General features: G+C 43.1%; 1 protein-coding gene across 7 annotated transcripts in view; it reads left to right on the top strand.

The window, feature by feature from the left end:
* The window catches only part of arhgap15 (Rho GTPase activating protein 15), a 52517-nt gene extending 39897 nt beyond the window's left edge, over positions 1–12620 (top strand). For 6 of the 7 annotated variants that reach the window (XM_064944602.1, XM_064944601.1, XM_064944599.1 and 3 more), the window contains 2 exons: positions 6425–6530; positions 11966–12620. In XM_064944602.1, coding sequence (XP_064800674.1) covers positions 6425–6530; positions 11966–12149 — 290 coding nt within the window. In that variant the 3' untranslated portion in view covers positions 12150–12620. The remainder of the gene's footprint in view (positions 1–6424; positions 6531–11965) is intronic. The other variant, XM_064944605.1, reaches the window with a different exon arrangement.
* The last annotated feature ends 7127 nt before the right edge of the window (positions 12621–19747 follow it).

The raw sequence follows: 19747 nt of genomic DNA, 5'->3' as shown, positions 1-19747 counted from the left end.
CACACACACACACACACACACACACACACACACACACCCCACCACACATTAACCCCCATCATGCCATTGTTCTGGCTCCCACCCTAACCGCCGTCCTACTGACGCCAGTGTTAACCTTGTGTAAACAATACTGTTAAAGGTTGTGCACTTGTGTTGAAATGCTACCTGGGCCCTGTAACCCCACCTCAGGGTTGGAATACAGGGAGCATCAGCTCTCTCCTGAGCTCCATGGATGAAACATAAGGAAATTATATTGAATAATGCTTTTTGTTCTACCCCTTTATTTATTTTTTCATTTGTTCTATATGTGTAATTTGTACAAAAGTGCCTGCTGTTGTCAATGCTGTCCCATCCCATACCCAAATATTCTCTCTGAGACCCTCGAAGCCCCCGGAAACAGATTGCGAAAACAATCCCAAGGTGGTGCTATAATTTGGCAATAAATATTTACATGCTCCAGAATGTAGGCCAGAATCCCCTCTGGCGCTCAAGGTGGTTACATCCAGTTAATCAGATAAGTATGTGCACGGCTGATGAGTCTCAGACAGCGTTTAGACAACTAATTAGCAGTGTAGGAAGCCCTTCATAGCAGGAGGTGTAATTAGGATAACCTGGTACGCCATGCTCCGCTGTAGAGATGAAACGGCCAGGGGTGGAGTCACTACAGATTCGCCACTAAGTGAATGTAGTTGTGCAGCTAAATAGATGCATTAGTGACCATATGGTGACGTACACCATTAATTTATATTGCAAAGATACTGAAAAAAAAGTCTGTGAAGATTTAGCATCAGCACATGGCAATCACCTGCCTCACGTCATTTAAGACGACCTCGTCCTAGTCCAAGATAATGAGCTGGTTGAACTGTCCAGAACATGAGAGCAAGGCCTAATCTGCAGTCAACACATTATTAGTAAACAGTTGTTTGACTTCATGTCCCATTTAGGACCTTGAGACAGGGAGAGAGTCTCCTGGTGATGGAGATGATGGGTCGTCATCATTAGAGTCGCGTTGCCCATTGCTGGCTGGCCCTGTAATGGGTTTGCATTACGGGGAGTTCCTATGGGTCTGTGGCTTGTGTGGACGGGAGGTGAGCTGATTAGGCAGGTTTCAGTACACATCACCAGGTCTCTAATTGAAACCACCGTTCCAAGAGCCAACAGTGTTGCAGCTTACTGGAACCATGGCCAGTGTGCATGTGTTGTTACGAATGGGCAGTGTCGTTACCGGAATCATGGGCCAAGCGCTTGGGTCCCATTGGACAAAAAGACTTACAAGTACTACAACATGATGGAGAGTGTAGCATTGGATGTAGTCCAGTCCATTCACATCATATGAAAGGATTTTCTCAGCCACGGATAATGGAGACATGATATTGTTATCTCCTAAATATCCTAAGCACAATGCAAACACTTATCATATCTTCAGTCCGACACCTCCCTTTCTTTCTTTCTTTCTCTGGTCTCCTGTTTCATTTGTTTTCTCTCTACTTTTGTATGAACAGATGCCCCCTTCCCTCCCCTCCCTCCCTCTCAGCCCCGTAGGTTTGATTAGTTGTTCAGTCTGAGGTCCTCAGGTGGTGTCCATGCAGGCCTTGTCTCCCTGTCTCCCTTCCAAGTGAGCTGTTCATTCTTGGAAGGCTGAGAGGAGCAGCTGTGTTTGCAGGCCGTGATCCTGGCACCAACTTACCACGTTCTATTATTCATGTGGGCCTCAGTATCAGAGAGGGGTATCTGGAATCTCCAGCCACCTGTCTCGCAGACAAACGCTCCTTTTTGTTTCGCAAGCAAATCAATGCAAACACTGGTGAATTGAGCTTGATCTCGTTCGAGCACTGCTTCTATAGTTTTGTAGAGGATGGTGGCGGCATTGATAGTGTTGCCGTAAAAGTGTAAATGTTTCGGGGGAGGAGCGGAGTCTTGAGTTGAGACATTTTTACACTGGTTACAAGAACTAAGATGTTACATGTTCATGGCTCAGTGGATGCTATCTGCATGCATGCATGTGTGTGTTTAACTGTTGATATTTACAAAGATTTGAACTCTCTTAAACATAAGTGATTTTATTAAAATGTTTGGCTCCCAGAACTTCAGATTGGCTGGCATCCTTAAAATTCTTCTGCTGTTAATTCAAAAATGCTAATTAGAAAAAGATGCATTTTTTCCCAAGTTGTTTGGTCCTTGTCTATGCCCTCAGTAACCATGGAAATGGAGTCATGTGAGTTAGTAACTGGGCCACACAGACGAGGAGAGCAGTCTAAATACTGCTCCCTCCGCATCTCCACCAAGCCAGGGACTTTCTCTTCATTAACTAGCTAGCACAGTTTTATACATGGCTCTTATTTATTCACCATACTGACACAGAAACAGAAACACAGCAGAAAAACATTACTGCAGAGAGAATCGAGGGAATCTATTGTGTCTCAGTTGGGGTTGGTTGATTCACCCACTTAAGCAATAACTTTACCAATGTGGGTTCAGTATTTATGATAATACTGTAGATTAGGGAAGACAAAATGCCTGTACATGACAAACGTAAGAGAGAATCACACTTCTCTATAATGTTTGGTATCTGTTTGAAATGCGTTTGTGGTTATAATGGTGATATCCTCGCTATCTCCAGGTCATCTTGGGTTGCACACCACTTCTCAAGCTTCAAAGAGACACATCATCTACATATGAATAATTGCACGTATTTATGATCTGGCGTAGTTTAGTTGATAATCACCATTACAGTAGGAAAGAATAGCATTCTATAGTCTAACTCAAATAAAAAGCGCACATCACAGAAAAAAGGCAGAGAGCCCAGAGCCCTACAAGTCCTGTAGCATAGAAAGGAGTTGTTTTTATTAGTTTGACATTGTTTGGTTTGTTTCTATTTCTGACTTATTGAGAGCATACAGAGCACTCATCATAATCACAGATGGATTATTAACGTAGGACCTGTGTTCATAATGAGTATTAATTATGTTTGTGTATTTTCTGTAATGGGGAATGTGGTGCAAAGCACTCTCATGAATATGCAATTAAAGATTGAACAAATTAGAAAAAAACTATCTAGAAATTCTGCACTTCTGTGCTACTGTGCTGAGACTTCTTAAATTGGTAGGTAACGTTTCAGTTTGAGAATTATAATTCCTCATAATTAAGTTTTACCTTTGATCAAGATACTTGAAGATACTACCTTTTCATGAAACGGGGGCATTCAATGGTACTTATTAGTTCATTTCTTTTTATAACGCTCTAAAACAAATTTGCATGCAAGTAAAGCTGGCCATGCAAATCGTTTGAAATGCAAAAATATCTAGTTTCTATATTTCATCAAGGAGCTTTTCATGTTTAATAAATTACAGACACCATCCTCCAAGACTTTGTTATTCATTAACCAAAAGCACACAATTGGGATCCATTTAAAATCTTAATCACAACCTGCAGGATTATTTGCTTTCTGCTAATATTTGCCTTGACGGGGCTTTAGTGAGCCATGCAGTACACTAAGCCTGGAGATGAGGTTGTACGGCTAGATTTCCTGAAACAAAATACATTTCCCCGTTTATAATGGGATTATATACACAGAGGTTTAGATGCTGAATGTGTATCTAGTCACTGTGTCACCGATTGAAACACTTATCAGAAATCGAAAAGAGAAGAAAAACTTGAGGCTATTGTACAGTAATTGGTTCTCGCAGAAATCTCTATGAATATACAGCTATTGACATTCTCAAATTACTAACATTGGGTTTTAAGATTTACATTGCGAATGTTTAATAACAGGGAAAGTAGCTTTGCACAAATGCAAAAATGTCTACAATTCCATAAATCTTATTGTCCCAACTTGATACCTCAAAACAAAACAAATCAAATGTTATTTGTCACATACACAGTTTACAGCAGGTATAAAATGTGCAGTGAAATGCTTGTAGGCTTACAGACTACAAAACAAAAAGTTTGTATGCATTTGTTTGGCATTTACCTTCTTGTTTCAATCTACAGATCAGCAATTCTTAAATATTTGTTTGGGATCAAATGACTATTCCTTGGGTTACACCCCATACACAGTATTGATTTTCATTGGCACAGCCATGTTTGTTTGTGTTGTTGTATACAGACCTGAATGGGGAGTTGTAATGGTCTGTTGTCATAGCAGCTCATAAATCACTCAATCCCCTCTAGGTGCCCAAAAGCTGCCTAATGCTGCAGCCGGGGACTAAAGTTGACATGACTAATGTTCGTTTAGTCTTCTGTGGGGTACGCTCGATCCCTTGAGATGTTTCCCGTCATTGAGAGGCTTTACTCCTGTTCATGCCAGATACATAACCATATTGGATTTGCAAAAAAAAAAGGAAATAGGGTCTTCCAGGAAATGGTACCACACTTAATGTTCTATGCTTGCTATGGTTGCTATGGTTGCCAAAAGTCAGCTCAGTCAATTAAATAATCACAACTTCATTTATACGAAGGCTGAAAATGATCTTCTGGTTTAGAGTAGTTGTGTGAAGAGCAGTATTAACCATATTCATCTGTCTCCGTTGCTCATCCAGTGCCATATTATATGACCCTGTGTGACTTTTGGGTCAGGTTGTATGTTTCAGTGTGTGGCACATTGGAGTGAATCAGCAAATGTAGATGCTATAATCCTAACAGGGCATTTCAGCCTGCTTTAAATTAATGACACTGTCCTCGCCATCTGTCCACAATGGTGAGCTGAGGGGCATCTCCAATATGTCAGCCACCAACGGCAAAGTAATGAATGAATCATGTCCTTTGTGCCAGTAATGTAGACTAGATTAAATATTTTAGGGTGAGGCCTACTATTGATTAGTTGTGTAGCAGCAGGTGCCTCTTGTAAACAGTTCTGCATTGTACTTAACAGGTATATCACCTGATCTATTTCAGAGTGGGTCATCTCTAGTCAATTCAGATAATCTCAGTGATAACTTCCAGTCGTAGTTAATACTGAGGACAAAAACTAAACAGGAAAACTCTGTTCAGAGTGACAGCCTGTCCGCCAGGCAGGGAAAGCTGCCACACATTCCATCCTGCCGGGCCGGCGCAGAGCGTAGCTCAGGCTAGGCTCACCTAGAGCAGAAGGTCAGGGGCCCTACTCTCTCTCCCAGAACGGGTTTGTCCATCTGTGCCCAACTGGCAGGGTTGGCACCCGACGTGGGCATCTGCCACCTGTGCCTGTGCCAGCTCGGTGTACACGCAGACATCTGCTCTGGCCGTGCTCAAGGGGAGCCTCCACGGTACGACAGACAGGGGGCCAAACATTGTCCTCGCCTCGCTCTGCGGCTCTGTCTGCTAACAACCTGGGGTAATGAGAACAAGCAGAGCTGAGTAGACTCCATTAGGCCATTAGTGTTAACCTAACCTGTGGGTTCCTCTGGAGGTCAGAGAAGGATGCTGAGCAGTGAGTACAGGGAGGGCAGAGAAAGCATGAGGTTATTGTCACCTCTTTGCAGGATGTCAATATAAAAAAACAGGTAGCAGGTTTCAACAGATGGATGGGAGGTGTTGCATGGCTGTAGTGCCACAGTGGGTGGGACAGTTTTTGGACTATAGATGTGTTGCATTTTCTTGTCATATTTATCAGCGATTGAGGACTGGATTTGTCTTGTTTTATAACAAAAACTATTTTAGTACTTTTTCACTCTCTCCCTCTTCAGCAAATGCATCAACACAAACACACACATTCTCACGTGTTTCCCCAACTCTTCCTAAATGGAGTAGCAATACAGAAAGCAAACATCTGTTCAGATTAATAACACGCAAAGTTGTTTTGGGGTGGAATTCAGGGTTGGAAAAGGAGCTTGATCCATGGACTGGTTGTATTGACGTCCCCACCTGGCCTGGCCCCTATGAGGACTTAAATCATTGAGGATTTTCTCCCTTGGATTATCGAACTCATCTGACCATAGTGTTAGGTTTCTATTTGTTTTGATTACAATCAAATAAAGTCTCATTGAAAGACATGCACATTGTTTGAGAGATTTCATTGGTGTATTCCTCTTACAGAACAGTGTCTATCAGGAGAGGAGGTGCGGTCTTAAGAGTGTTACCCATCAGCTAGCACAACATGATGGATGCTACCAATTTATAAGGGTCATAGGTCAGACACAATGTCGCCAAACAGTTTGCCATCTATATAAGGCATTATGGGTAAGGGCCCATCTGACTCCCCATTGGAGACTGGGAGGTTCCCTTGGGATGGCTAATTGGTCAGCCAAGTGTTGTGTTACAGTAACAGAAAGGCTCTAATGGTTTCCAGTAATAACAATAATGACCATCCATTAAAAAAAAAAACTAAGAAAAGTCTCACTTACTCTTGAATTGAATGTGAATAATCAGACAAACATCTACACTTGGATAATCAATCTTTATAGTGTTGCCACTTAACGATATTCCTCCAAATCTTCCTTCGGAACAGAGACAAAGGCTGGCAAGCAGAAGGTGCAGGTGATAAAGAAGCTAGTACTTCAGCTCCCTAAACCCAACCAGGACACCATGAGAGTACTCTTCAGACACCTGCAGAAGTAAGTTGACAGCTTGTTAATGTCATTGGAGCACAGCCGGAACATGTTGTATTCAATGTCCAGAATTCGGATGGATTGTAGAATGCGGTAGTCGAATGCTACAGTTCTACAGGAGTAGTACTACTAACTCATAAACAGTCATTTTTTTTCTATTAGCCCAGTGTTTTTAAAAAGTAGAGTTATAACAGAGGGTCAAACGTACAGTAAAGGGTGACAGAGAGGTCACAAAACATCAAGCTCTGGAGAAAGTTACGTATGACCCTCCTATCCCCCTTCCCCCCACCTGACCGTGGCATCCCAGCCCCATGTGTGTAGGACAGGGGGAAATGACCTCAGTGCTGACTGCGTGTGCAAGTTGCCTGGCCCCGGTCCACTCTGACTGTCCTGGCCAGGCTAAAGGGGCCATATGGCTAAACCCATGTCCCAGGAGAGGTGTTCTATCCCATCTTACCCTTCTCCATATTTACCACCCCACACAGGAGGCCAAATGACTCATTTTAGATTGATGAGCCCCTCCCTAACTGGAACATACCCCTTGGCTACAGCAGAGGACGTGTGTGTGTTTGTCTGTTTGCTTTCGAATGCCAGGTCCCTCAATAAGTCCAAATCCCACATTCATATCCCCATGCAGAATTTCCTGCAGAGATAACCCCAAAACATCTCTATCTCTTTATCTCTCTCTTTCTTTCTCTCTCTATTTCTGTCTCCCTCCTCTCGCTCTTTCTTTCTCTCTCCTTTCTCTCTATCTTCCTATCTCTACCTCTCGTTCCCCCTCTCTCTCTTTCAGCAATGACACACCTAGTTCAAGGAATGGTTTCAGCGGCATTTCTATCCTATTTCTCAGTCCTTCTCAGCTCTTCTTTGCAGCTCCTTTATGCAGCTTTGCATAATAGAATATGTTGAATAATATCCTCATAAAAACTATCAATGGACTGAGTGAAGTAATGTTACTGACACATTGTTTTGCTCACACGGTTTCATTGCGCGGGGATTGTGGGGACAGAGTAAATCCCAGGCAGTGCCTCCAAGTCTGCCCCCACCACAAAATGACTTCTCCCTGCCCTCTCACCATGCAAATAATCAAGCCAGAACGTCTCATGTGACAGAATGGCAGGAGAACGGGCCCCTAGGGACCAGATCCAGGACTTTGGCTACCACACCCTTACCTATTGATGTGGTTTAGCTCTAATTCACTTATTTCTCTCTCCCTCTTTCTCGCTCTCTGTCTCGCTCCATACCGCGTTCACTTCCAGTTCCACTCTTTATTCTCATAGGCTAGATGCGTTTGCCTAATCTAAATTTCACACCAGACCACAGTAAATTGGGATCATGTGTGATTTTTTTACATTTATTATTTGCCTTTTTTCCCCCAAAGAAAAGAGCATAGCAGCATTGGAGGGCGCACAGGCACCGTGTATAAAACGTTCTTTGAGATTTTGCCAGAGAACAAAAAGAGGGGGAACACTGAGAAAATCTTATAAAGACAATTAGAGGTAAAGAATGAGAGTACGAAGTTTACGCTGACAAACGCTTATCAGTGGTGCATGTTGCCTTATCGAGGATATCAAATGAGATTACAGAGTGTGTGAATGTGTCCCTGCCTCCCATATTAAACAACTTTTATTCCAGAAGGAAGAGTGGTTTATGATCCCAGGCTTCACTGAGCGGTTTTATTTCGGTCCTGGCTGGGTTGTCTGTGCCTTCAGTAATGTAGGAGTCTATGAAGTTTTCTGACTGCTTTGTTGTGGCTTCATTCTCTGCCTGTGTGGAACCAGTGTTCCTTTTCCCCCCGATCCATAGGGTCTGGCTTCAATATCGAGCTGTGTACTTGCATTGTGATGATGTGGTCAAGGAAACCAGATTCTCTGAAGTGTACCTTCACTTAGCCATTCTATTTATTCTCCTTTTTGTAAGTGTTTTTGTCACTGCTGTTCATGGTACCATTTACCACAAGGGCTTTAAAAAAATCCATGGGCTTTCAATTCCTGCTGATCTTACGACAGAGTGGAAAACAAACCTCTATAGGTGTGATAGGTAGCCTCAGCCGAGGCTAGGAGAGGAATCAAAATCAATGGGTGCTGCTGAACCAGAATGGATGACATAGGTCTGTCTAGGACAGCTCTTATGATTGGCTCTCAACTGCCATGATCCAATGCAGTGTTGTTTAACCATAGTGCACCAAGAAGATGCTGGCTGCTTGGAAACTTTCGAACACTTCAACTCAAATGTTTGGTCCCATGGGGTATTTTTAGTTCAGATCAAATGGGGCGCTGTCTGTTCACTTTACGAGACTGACACTTATAGTTTCAACCTTCGAGCTTTAGACCCCCCCCATCCCCTCTCCTCCTCGTCCCCACCTCCTCCGGCTCCCTGCCCCTTCCTCTCTCTCTCTTCCCATCCCCACCTCAATTTATTATCTGTCCCATGATCCTGAAGGAGTCAGTGATCCTGACCCAATTAGGAGGAGCCTTCCAGGCGAGGAGGAGGGGGAGGAGGAGGAAGAGGAGGTGGAGAAGGAGGGGACCCCATCATGGTCCAGCTCTCATTTTCTGTCATGCCCCGCCTGGAGAAACTAGATGCTAATTAATTACCATTGGCATCTTGGGCCGTGCACGTCAGCTCATGTAGGAGACATCAATGATTCGTCAGATCAAATCACGAGTCCCCTCTGGTCAGCTCTCTGGGTGTAGGGTAGGATGGACATTGCTGATATGAGCTGTGTATGCCACCATGGCTTTTTGGAAACACTGTGCCAGGGTGTTGGTGACTAGTCATTACTTGCAACTTTGGGTGTGAAGTATTTGAAGTGTGATTTTGTTTCCTGTAAGTATAGCTAGTGTTAGAGGTTGTAGCCGTTGTAGTCAGAGGAAGAGGAGATGAGGAATAGCTAGTCTACACAAAGTTATACCAGTCTCCGTTGTGCCGAGGCAGAATGATCCTGAGAACTAAGGTGATATATTCCTTCTGTGAATATACAGTGGAATTACTTTAATAATGAATAATAATAATATACAGTGGAATTACTTTAATAATTGAGTCGCCTTATTTGAGATCATTAGTGAACCATTAGGCATGGTAATCCAGACCCTTAGATCATCGCAGTGTTCTAATTAAGTTAAAACGCTGATGGTCAGACAGGCAGAGAACAGTGATGTACTGTACACAGGCACAGGGCTGAGGTTAATTGCAGACATAAATAGGAAATTATAGCGTGTACACATTTTAATCAGGTTTCACTCCAAGACACACTCCAAAACACTTAGTCACATGGACACACAATACATGCAAAGACACAGACCTACAGTAATGGCAAGTGCATGGATAGAAACTCTATTCATCAGGTGAATACAACTGCATTTAGAAAGTCTAAAATAAAATAAAAAGCACTTGACAGTAAATCTCTAATTCTGCTTTGCTAGCACCGATAAATAGGTGGCAGTGAATTTCACTTCCTGCAATTACACTCCCACCTGTGAACGTAAGTGCTCTCGTCTGGAATCAATTATGGCACTCTTTTCACAATATAGCTCCTTCCAAGACATCAGTGTTCTGTGCCTTTACTAGCATTATGGCACAGGGGAGACACTGTTCAGTACTAGCTACATTGGTATTGCTAAAGCTAGCACTCTGAACATTATTAATATACATAAATTACCACAGCACATTGATACAGATTCACCCTGACACCGTAGCATGATAGCATATTTTATGGAAAATATAATTTTTTGGCTTAAAGTGAGATGAGGATAATTATTCATAATGATTGTGTCAGGTTGGATCATCATCATGCCTTTCTCTTAGTAATGAGCTTGAGAAATATGCATGGCATGAACACGCTGGGTCGATATTATAATGACATGTGGCAGAGCAAGATGTTGACCATCCCACATGATGAACGATTTAGAGGCCTATTTCCATTGGTGAGAGATACAGCCTGACCGTGACCTTTCCAGACACGTGTTTTATTGACATATACTGTAGCACTGAAATCAACTGTTTAGACAGACTATCCCGAATGTGAATGTCAGTCCATCTTAGATGTCTATCCTGATTGAGCTCTTGCATACCTGTACATCTGCCTTTACATCGGCTAGATGTTATGTTAACCTTAACTATTGTAGTAGTTGTCACAAAGAATACTAACTCCATACTTTGGGAGAAAAGGGAAAGAAATCAAATAGAACTTTTCTAGTGTGTTTTCTTACTATACATGTGCACTACATTTAGGCAATGGAAAAAAATATTCAGACTGTTGTTTTATTTTGCTTTTTGTTTTATGACATATAAGCCATAGATAACATCACTTAGGGCTTTCGAAAAGACCAGCTTCAGGCGCTGCAGTGCCTAATCCTGGCACCCTGACAATACCTTTGGATGCAATTATCTGCTGAGAGGCCCTGTGTCGATCTGTTTTGGGCACGGAGGGACCCCATCCCACCTCAGAACGCTCCGTCAAGATCCCACTGACAGCTTGGAGATGCTCCCCACGCCACAGCCCTTCCATCCCGTTCCAGGCCTCACTCCATAATGGGCCCAGAGGCCTGTGGGCGGCAGCCTCCTCCACAGAGGGAGTCGAGACTGGAGCGGAGTGGGTCCCCCTGACTGGGCCTGCCTGGGTCTTTGTCCCACAGCCAAGCCTCAGCTCAGGAAGAATACTTCTCAAAAAGCCTCCCTGTATCACGTTCTCTGTGCTTTTTCTCCAGAAAGTACAACCACTGAGTCCTCATATACACCCTGCATAGCATACTGCTCATGTCAAGGTAATGGAATATACAGTATATCTAATGGATTATGGCCAAGGAAGAAGGCGAGGCAATCTGTACAGTGAAACAAAAGCAGGTCACTGCAGATTGTACAGTAGAGAATATCATCTGCAGTTTCCTCATTGCGGCATAGAATCGTACAGCGTGTACGTAATGTACACAGTTGCATGTGCTTCTTAATTTCCTGCCCCTGTTTTATCCAGTCCCCAAACCTTCTCCAGACCTCCTCTCTACACTGAAACTCCATCCAGATTTATTTTGTAACTTTCCCTATTCAGATACATTAGAGTCAATAGATGTTCCGCAGTTGACTGCCGGTGCTGAATGTGTGGCATGAAGTGAAAGTACACATCTTTGGATCTTTGAGTACACAAAGCTGGGTGCACAAATGATATACAGAGTTACCAATACTGAAATAAGAGATGTTTTCAACAGGGGCCATTGAAGGGTAAAAATCAGCCTTGCTAACAAATCTACTGAATGTGTGCAGAAATGATCCAACATTTTCCCGGTAGCAATGAGATCTGTCTGTTTTTGTGATGGTCATTGATGTTGACTTGAAAAGCCTTGTTTTGTGACTCATGAGTTAATATCCCATTGTTTCAATCTCAACCATCTAAATCAAAGCTCTCTGTTATTTTCCCAGATAATTTAACCATTATCTCTCTACAGGATTCTGACGTGTTCACGGAAAAACCTGATGTCGACACAAGGCATCAGCATCGTGTTTGGCCCAACACTCATGTGGCCTGAGCTGGACTGTGGGAACATGGCGGTCAACATGGTTTATCAGAACCAGATAGTGGAGTTCATCCTCATTGAGAGCACAGAGATCTTCGGCCTGGAGAAGAAGTGATAAGGACATTTTATCTACAGCAATGGATGGATTCATGAACAGACAAGAGGACCTGTTGTGCCTAAAGCTTGGAGCTCGTTGCTAGTTGCTAGTATTTCTGTAATATATTATTAATAGTGAGGATTTACACCTTCTCTTAAAGTTTTAATAGCATTTATATCTTACTATATTGTTAGTTACACTTATTGAACCCAGAACCCAAACTGTGATTTCTGAATTGTGCTATAGTGAATGCATACTAGTAAATAGCTTATTTTGTAGTCTGGCTCTTCCATTGCCTTATACTGCATAGCTACAATATCATGAAAGAGGTATTGACAAAAGTAATGATACTATGTTAAGTTATCTGTGTGTGCCTGTGTGATGCATTCAAGTCTGTGAATGAGCATCATCCTCGAGTGTGTCTGAGACAGGCTCTATGCAAATGGACCTGTCTCAGACACACTTGGAAATTAAAAATAATCCTTTGAATATGAGCACTGAGGTTTTTTTTTTCATATGCATTGTATGAAACCACAAGCACATTGGAAAAAGTCTCCCTTCCTCCTCCAATTGCAAATGTCTGTTTTAAGGGTTAAACAAACATATACAAGGATGTAACATGAATACTGGGTGATCAGAGGAGCCTACCTACACACAGAAACACACACACAGTGTGTGTGAGCGTGTGAGTGAGTGAGAGAGAGAGAGAGACAACCCGGATGAGACGATTACTTTTAATCATTTTCTCTGACGAACGACCACTCATCGAAATATAACTAATGGAGCTGTCCCTGAAATAAAACAGTCAATCACAGTGTAAATGAATGGGAGGGCGAGCAGAGCAGAGAGGAGCAGCCACAGCCTTTGTAGTCTAATAAGTGATCACAGGACTCATATCATATGTCTGTCAGCTCCTATTACACAGCCCTGCTCCTCAAAGCACGGCCGCAATTAAAACAGGCTCCCTAATCTGGACTTATGTAATGCCATTTAAATGTGTCACTTTTAAAGTTGCCATCATGTCCAGTACTGTACACAGTGAACCCCTTATTCTATTCTCACATCACTTTCTGTACAGCACTGTATATTTTCAGAAGTTACAGGGATCTGAAACACCTGAGAGATTCATGACAAGAGAATCACAACAGATTATTGGTGGGTGTATTGACCTCTATCCTGGATATTGTTCACATCGATTCGTCTGCAAGTCCTGTTTGATATACACAAACATATCTGTTTCAGATCATTTAATTCAAGAGTGAATCTAATTCCTGAATGTTTGATGAAGATCGGGAAAAATCTTTTGAGGAAAAGACTTCGTTTAGGCTTTTTGTCAATATGTTTGCTTTGATTTATCCAGACTGATCCAAAGCTGGTCAGCAGCTCTTCATTGCTCTACGTCAGACCAGAGGGAGGGTGGGGTGAATCAGCACCCTCTGCTGGTCACTAGTGGCCAGGGCAGAGTCACTCAGACAAGGTGTTCTCCATCACTATCAGATCACAGCTGCTCTGCTCCTACTTATATGACTAGAGACCACATGAAACACACTCCCTGTCTGCTCTGACCATTTGTTCTCTGGGAGCAAAGCTTTGTTGTGCTGTGTGCTATTTTTGTCTTTTCGGCTGGAGTAGGAGTCCCTTGTCTTTTAAGATACAGAAAGAGTCACAGGATTACCAACACTGCAGACTTGCCCTCAAGGGAAATTGTTTGTCTTCGTTGTGGATGCAGAAACCCCAAGAAAGCCATAGACTGTGTAGATACATTTTTTGTCAATGTGGTCATCCATTTTACAATGTCTAAATATCAGTATGATGACAACTCTGCAATACTGCAACAATGACAACAGTTGTCCTCGAACATGTCTTAAATCAATATCATTCTACCAGGAGGACTAATGGATCTATGTAATTTGGGATGGTCCAGACACACCCTCAAGCACCAACCACTTACAGCATCTGTAGCATATAGTATCAAAGACTACCAGTCCAAAGAGCTTCCACTCTGAAGCTGCCACTTTAAAGCCACTTTGAAAGTCAAAGTATGTCAAAAGAACCTGTATCAAATAATTAATTAGACTTACTCCCAGTAGGTTGAGAGTCGTTTGAAAGGCAATAAGGTGCCATGCTTTCATACTCCTCAACAGCACTATAGAGCTGGGTAGATGACCCGTTGTGGATGTACTAATCAGTTCCCTGTAGAGCTTATTTGAGGAAGAGCATGTAGAGATAAGGCTAAAGCAACAGGAGCCCTGTCTAGTACGACAAACACACGTCCAATCAAAATGTTCCAAGTTAAATCAAGATCACTGCATCTTCTGGTAGGGTATCAACCAACTATTGTATTTGTTGAGGAGAAACATGATTTGTGTAAATACTGTCAGAAAGCGTTTCTCAGTCGGCATATCTCCATATGGATTGAGTGTACAAATAATCCAGAGATACAATTGTAGCTGTGTGGTACTGTACGACAGCATTCACATCAGTTTCAAATCAGTCAACTGCTTTCATACCCCGTAACAGAAGTTTCTGTTTATACACTTTTTAAAAGCTAATGCAAAGACTATGCCATTATGGAATGCGCCATTTTTTTTTCTACAGAGCTCAGCAGAGATAAGAGAAAGTCTAATTATGGGAAAGCCATTTTTCTGCGTTTCATTATTCTCTAAATCAGATGTCTCATGCCTTGGCAGAGAACTGGGAGAACGATGGGAGAGTGACATACTTAAACTAGCTTTGTGGTTGTGTTTCACTAAATCTCCACAGAGAATAAAAGACAGAACGAGTTCCAGCTTTGGGTGACCTCCCTCCTGGCACGCAGAGACACTTTCGAAGACCAAACGAGCCCGGCAGGCCACCAATGATTTCAGCGCCACATTTCACTCTCTACACAACTTTTGACAAAAAACATGAATGCGGTCTTGGATCCAAGAGACCGAGTTTTTGCTGCATGGGAATGTTTCATCCATTTGCTTGTTTTGTTAAAAGGGGTTTTCGAAGTGTTGGACGGAGAGCAGGAAGGATATGCTTAAAGTAATTGGCAACATAAATATGTAATGTAAATAGGGCAGTATAAATAATAGGAGCAGGGTTAACTGCAGAGTGGTCTGTGAATAAGGGAGAGGTAACAGAAGAATGACAATTCTGCCATATGACACTACGTTCAGCTTGGGACCCCTCTGTCCAACTCCATAACCAAGACGTGAGTCAGAGTAGGCTACAGTACAGGGGGAATGTGGCCGGTTTGTTTTCCTTCTCCCAGCCAAGACTCTCTATGTGTGGTGATTTCATATAATAACTGTCGACCACTCTGTTTTGGAATAGCCCCCCTTTGTTCCTTTTTGGAAGAGCTTCATGGCAACGGACGTCTGCCTTCTTTAGTTTAAAAAAAAAAGAAATCCTTCAAAAAGAAGAAATGGAGGCATAACAATACATTGTCCCTGTGAAACGCCTGCCACGTTCTAACCACCAGGCCTATTAAAACACAACCCCAGCTCCAAAAGAACATGGCAGCATATTGATAGCATATGACTGTGTCACTTGAGGACAAACTCCTTTCTCCATTCCTCCCCCTTTAAACATTTTCTATCAGGGAACACCGTCACAGAGAAATGAAATGGCCCATATGTTAACTGTAAAAAGCTAATGTGGACTAATCAGAGCTAGCCGGGCTCTGCTAATTACTGTACCTTTAATGCTGCCTCTCCTGGGACTGGGCTCATCAGAAGCCTCATGGAAAATTGAGGCTGGCCTTTATTTAAAAATGTATTTTCTTTCCTCAAGTGTTGCATTTTTAAATAACTCCCCGTGTTTCTGTGACAGTCTCAGAAGTCCTCTGATAGGCCTACGCTTGGGTTAAGGCTTGATTTGCTAAATTCAGTTTACAGATGTGGTAAATGAAGTTGCCACTTCAAAGACGTATTTATAAGTTTGTCACTGTGAATTTATGCATTTCCTTTTCCCTTTATCGTGTTCTAGGAACAAATAAAGCAACATAGCATGATGAGAACTAGTGTTGCATGTAGGCTACAATACAGTTAACTGGGTAGCACTTTATCTTATGACAATGTTCCTACTGGCAACATGCAACAATTTCAAAGATTTCAATTTTACAGTTCTTATGAGGAAATCAGTAAATTGGAATAAGTTCATTAGGCCCTAATGTTTTGGAATACAGATACGCATCTGTTCAGGGACGCAACTTTGGTTTTAGAAGTGGGAGAGGACCTAACCTACGCTCCTCCCATTTTTGGGAGCATCTAAAGCTAATATCCTGCATTTCTACACAATCTGTCCAGTCATCAACTAGGTAAGAGATCATTATTAAATATGTTTAAGTGATTGATAAGATTGAACTAGATCAATGATAATTCAATAATCATTACTGTGTTGCACCTTTAACCAATATACTAACACAGGAACAACTCTTTAAAAAATACAAAGACTTTTGATTGTCTTTATTCAGACATCCTCTATATAAAATTTTAGCCAGACCGCCCAGCCAGCCAGAGCCGCCAGCACGCCCAACCCTCACCAGGCTAGTCAATAACTCAACTCTTGGAAGAACTTCCTTCCCATGTTTTTGTTTTATGTCTCAAGGAAAGGTTTGGAAATAAGACACAAATTCACCTACATATTAACACACAGAAATCATATACACTCCTTATAATTCATATCACAGGCCTAATAGTACTGTAGAGCTGTTTTTACTTGCACAATATAGCTGGACTGCCCCGTCCTGTCCCTAGGGGTCCACGTCCCTGCAGCGCCCAAATCCAACACACCCCACTCAGCTTTAGGATCTTAGTGAAACATTCATTATTGGTTTCAGGTGTGTTGGGCCAGAGTGTCAACCAACAGTAGGCAGACCCCCAGGGCCAGGACTGAGCAGCCTAGCAGCTAGGTATTGCCTAAATAGGTATCTCCCCTGATGTGGACATATTTTCAATACAGACTCCTTTTGTCATACTGAATTGTAGCAGATCCTTTGTTCGCACTCCCCAGGGCGATTGAACTGATTCCAGAAGCAGACTGGCAGAGGAGAGGTGCTCGGAGTGGTCTTCTAGTCCGACTTAGGAGGCACGCACACCACCCACCGCTTCCGAGTATATTACTCAAGAAGATGGGCGGGGGTGTATGTTTCATGATTAACGACTCATGGTGTAATTGTGATAACATACAGGAACTCAAGTCCTTTTGTTCCCCCAAACTAGAACACCTCAAAATCAAATGCCGACCGTATTATCACCCAAGAGAATTTTCTTCGGTTATAGTTACGGCCATGTATATCCCCCCTCAAGCCGATACCACGACGGACCTCAAAGTCCTTCACTGGACTTTATGCAAACCGGAAACCACATATCATGAGGCTGCATTTACTGTAGATGGGGATTTTAACAGAGCAAACTTGAGGAAAAGGCTGACAAAGTTCAATCAACATATCGACTGTAGTACTCACGCTGGTAAAACACTCAACCTCTGTTACTCCAACTTCCAGGATGCATATAAGGCCCTCCCCCAATCTCCTTTCGGAAAATCTGTCAACAACTTCATTTTGCTTCTCCCTCCTATAGGCAGAAACTCAAACAGGAAGTACCTGTGCTAATGACTATCCAACGCTGGTCTGACCAATTGGAATCCACGCTTCAAGATTGTTTTGATCACGCGGACTGGGATATGTTCCGGGTAGCTTCAGAGAATAATATTGACAAACACACTGATACGGTGACTGAGTTAATCAGAAAGTGTATAGGAGATGTTGTACCCACTGAAACTATTAAAACCTACCCTAACCAGAAGCCATGGATAGATGGCAGCATTCACGCAAAACTGTAAGTGGACCACCGCATTTAACCATGGCAAGGTGACTATGGGAATATGGCAGAATACAAACAGTGTAGTTAATCCCTCTGCAAGGCAATCAAACAGGCAAAACGTCCGTACAGAGACAAAGTAGTGTCGCAATTCAACTGCTCAGACACGAGACGTATGTGGCAGGATCTACAGACAATCACGGACTGACTACAAAAGGAAAACCAGCCACGTTGTGGACACCGATGTCTTGCTTCCGGATAAGCTAAACACCTTCTTCACACGCTTTGAGGATAACACTGTCACACCCTGATCTGTTTCACCTGTCCTTGTTATTGTCTCCACCCCCTCCAGATGTCACTTGTTTTCCCCAGTGTATTTATCCCTGTTTCCTGTCTCTCTGTGCCAGTTCGTCTTGTATGTTCCAAGCCAACCAGCATTTTTTTTCCATTCTCCTGCCTTTGCTATTCTCCTTTTTATTGTCCTCCCGGTTTTGACGCTTGCCTGTTTCTGGACTCCGTACCCACCTGCCTGACCATTCTGCCTGCCTTGACCCCACGCCTGTCTGCCACTCTGTACCTCCTGGACTCTGAACTGGTTTTGATCTTTTGCCTGTCCATGACCATTCTCTTGTCTACTCCTTTTTGGATTATTAAAGATCTTAAACTCCAACCATCTGCCTGCTGTGTCTGCATCTGCGTCTTGCCTTGTGTCATGATAAACACAGTGTGTTGGTGGCCCGCTACCAAGAACTTTGGGCTCTCCTTCTCCATGGCCGACTTGAGTAAGACATTGAAGTGTGTTAACCCTCGCAAGGCTGCCGGCCCAGATGGCATCCTTCGCCATGTCCTCAGAGGATGCGCAGACCAGCCTGTTGGTGTGTTTACGGACATATGCAATCTCTCCCAATCCCAGTCCGCTGTCCCCACATGCTTCAAGATGGCCACCATTGGTCCTGTACCCAAGAAAGCAAAGGTGACTGAACTAAATGACTATCGCCCCGTAGCACTCACTTCTGTAATCATGAAGTGCTTTGAGAGACTAGTCAAGGATCATGTCACCTCTACCTTATCTGTCAACATAGACCCACTTCAATTTGCTTACCACCCCAATAGATCCACAGACGATGCAATCACCATCACACTTCACACTGCCCTATCCCATCTGGACAAGAGAAATGTGTATGTAAGAATGCTTTTCATTGACTATAGCTCAGCATTCAACACCATAGTACCCTCCAAGCTTATCATTAAGCTTGAGGCCTTGGGTCTGAACCCTGCCCTGTGTAACTGGGTTCTGGACTTCCTGATGGGCCACCCACAGGTGGTGAAGGTAGGAAACAACACCTCCACTTCGCTGATCCTCAACACTGGGGCCCCACAATGGTGCGTGCTCAGCCCCCTCCTGTACTCCCTGTGTATCCATGACTGTATGGCCAAGCATGTCTCCAACTCAATCATCAAGTTTGCAGACGACACAACAGTAGTAGGCTTGATTACCAACAATGACGCCACAGCCTACAGGGAGGAGGTGAGGGCTCTGGGAATGTGGTGCCAGAAAAATAACCTCTCACTCAACATCAACAAAACAAAGGAGATGATCGTGGACTTCAGGAAACAGCAGAGGGAGCACCCCCCCCCCCCACCCCCTATCCTGATCGATGGGACTGCAGTGGAGAAGGTGGAAAGCTTTAAGTTCCTCGGCATACACATTACTGACAAACTGAAATGGTCCACCCACACAGACAGTGTGGTGAAGAAGGCGCAACAATGCCTCTTCAACCTCAGGAGGCTGAAGAAATTTGGCTT

The sequence above is a fragment of the Oncorhynchus masou genome, chromosome 29, assembly GCF_036934945.1.
Source record: "Oncorhynchus masou masou isolate Uvic2021 chromosome 29, UVic_Omas_1.1, whole genome shotgun sequence".
NCBI lineage: Eukaryota > Metazoa > Chordata > Actinopteri > Salmoniformes > Salmonidae > Oncorhynchus > Oncorhynchus masou.
This window is presented reverse-complemented; position numbering and strand designations above follow the sequence as displayed.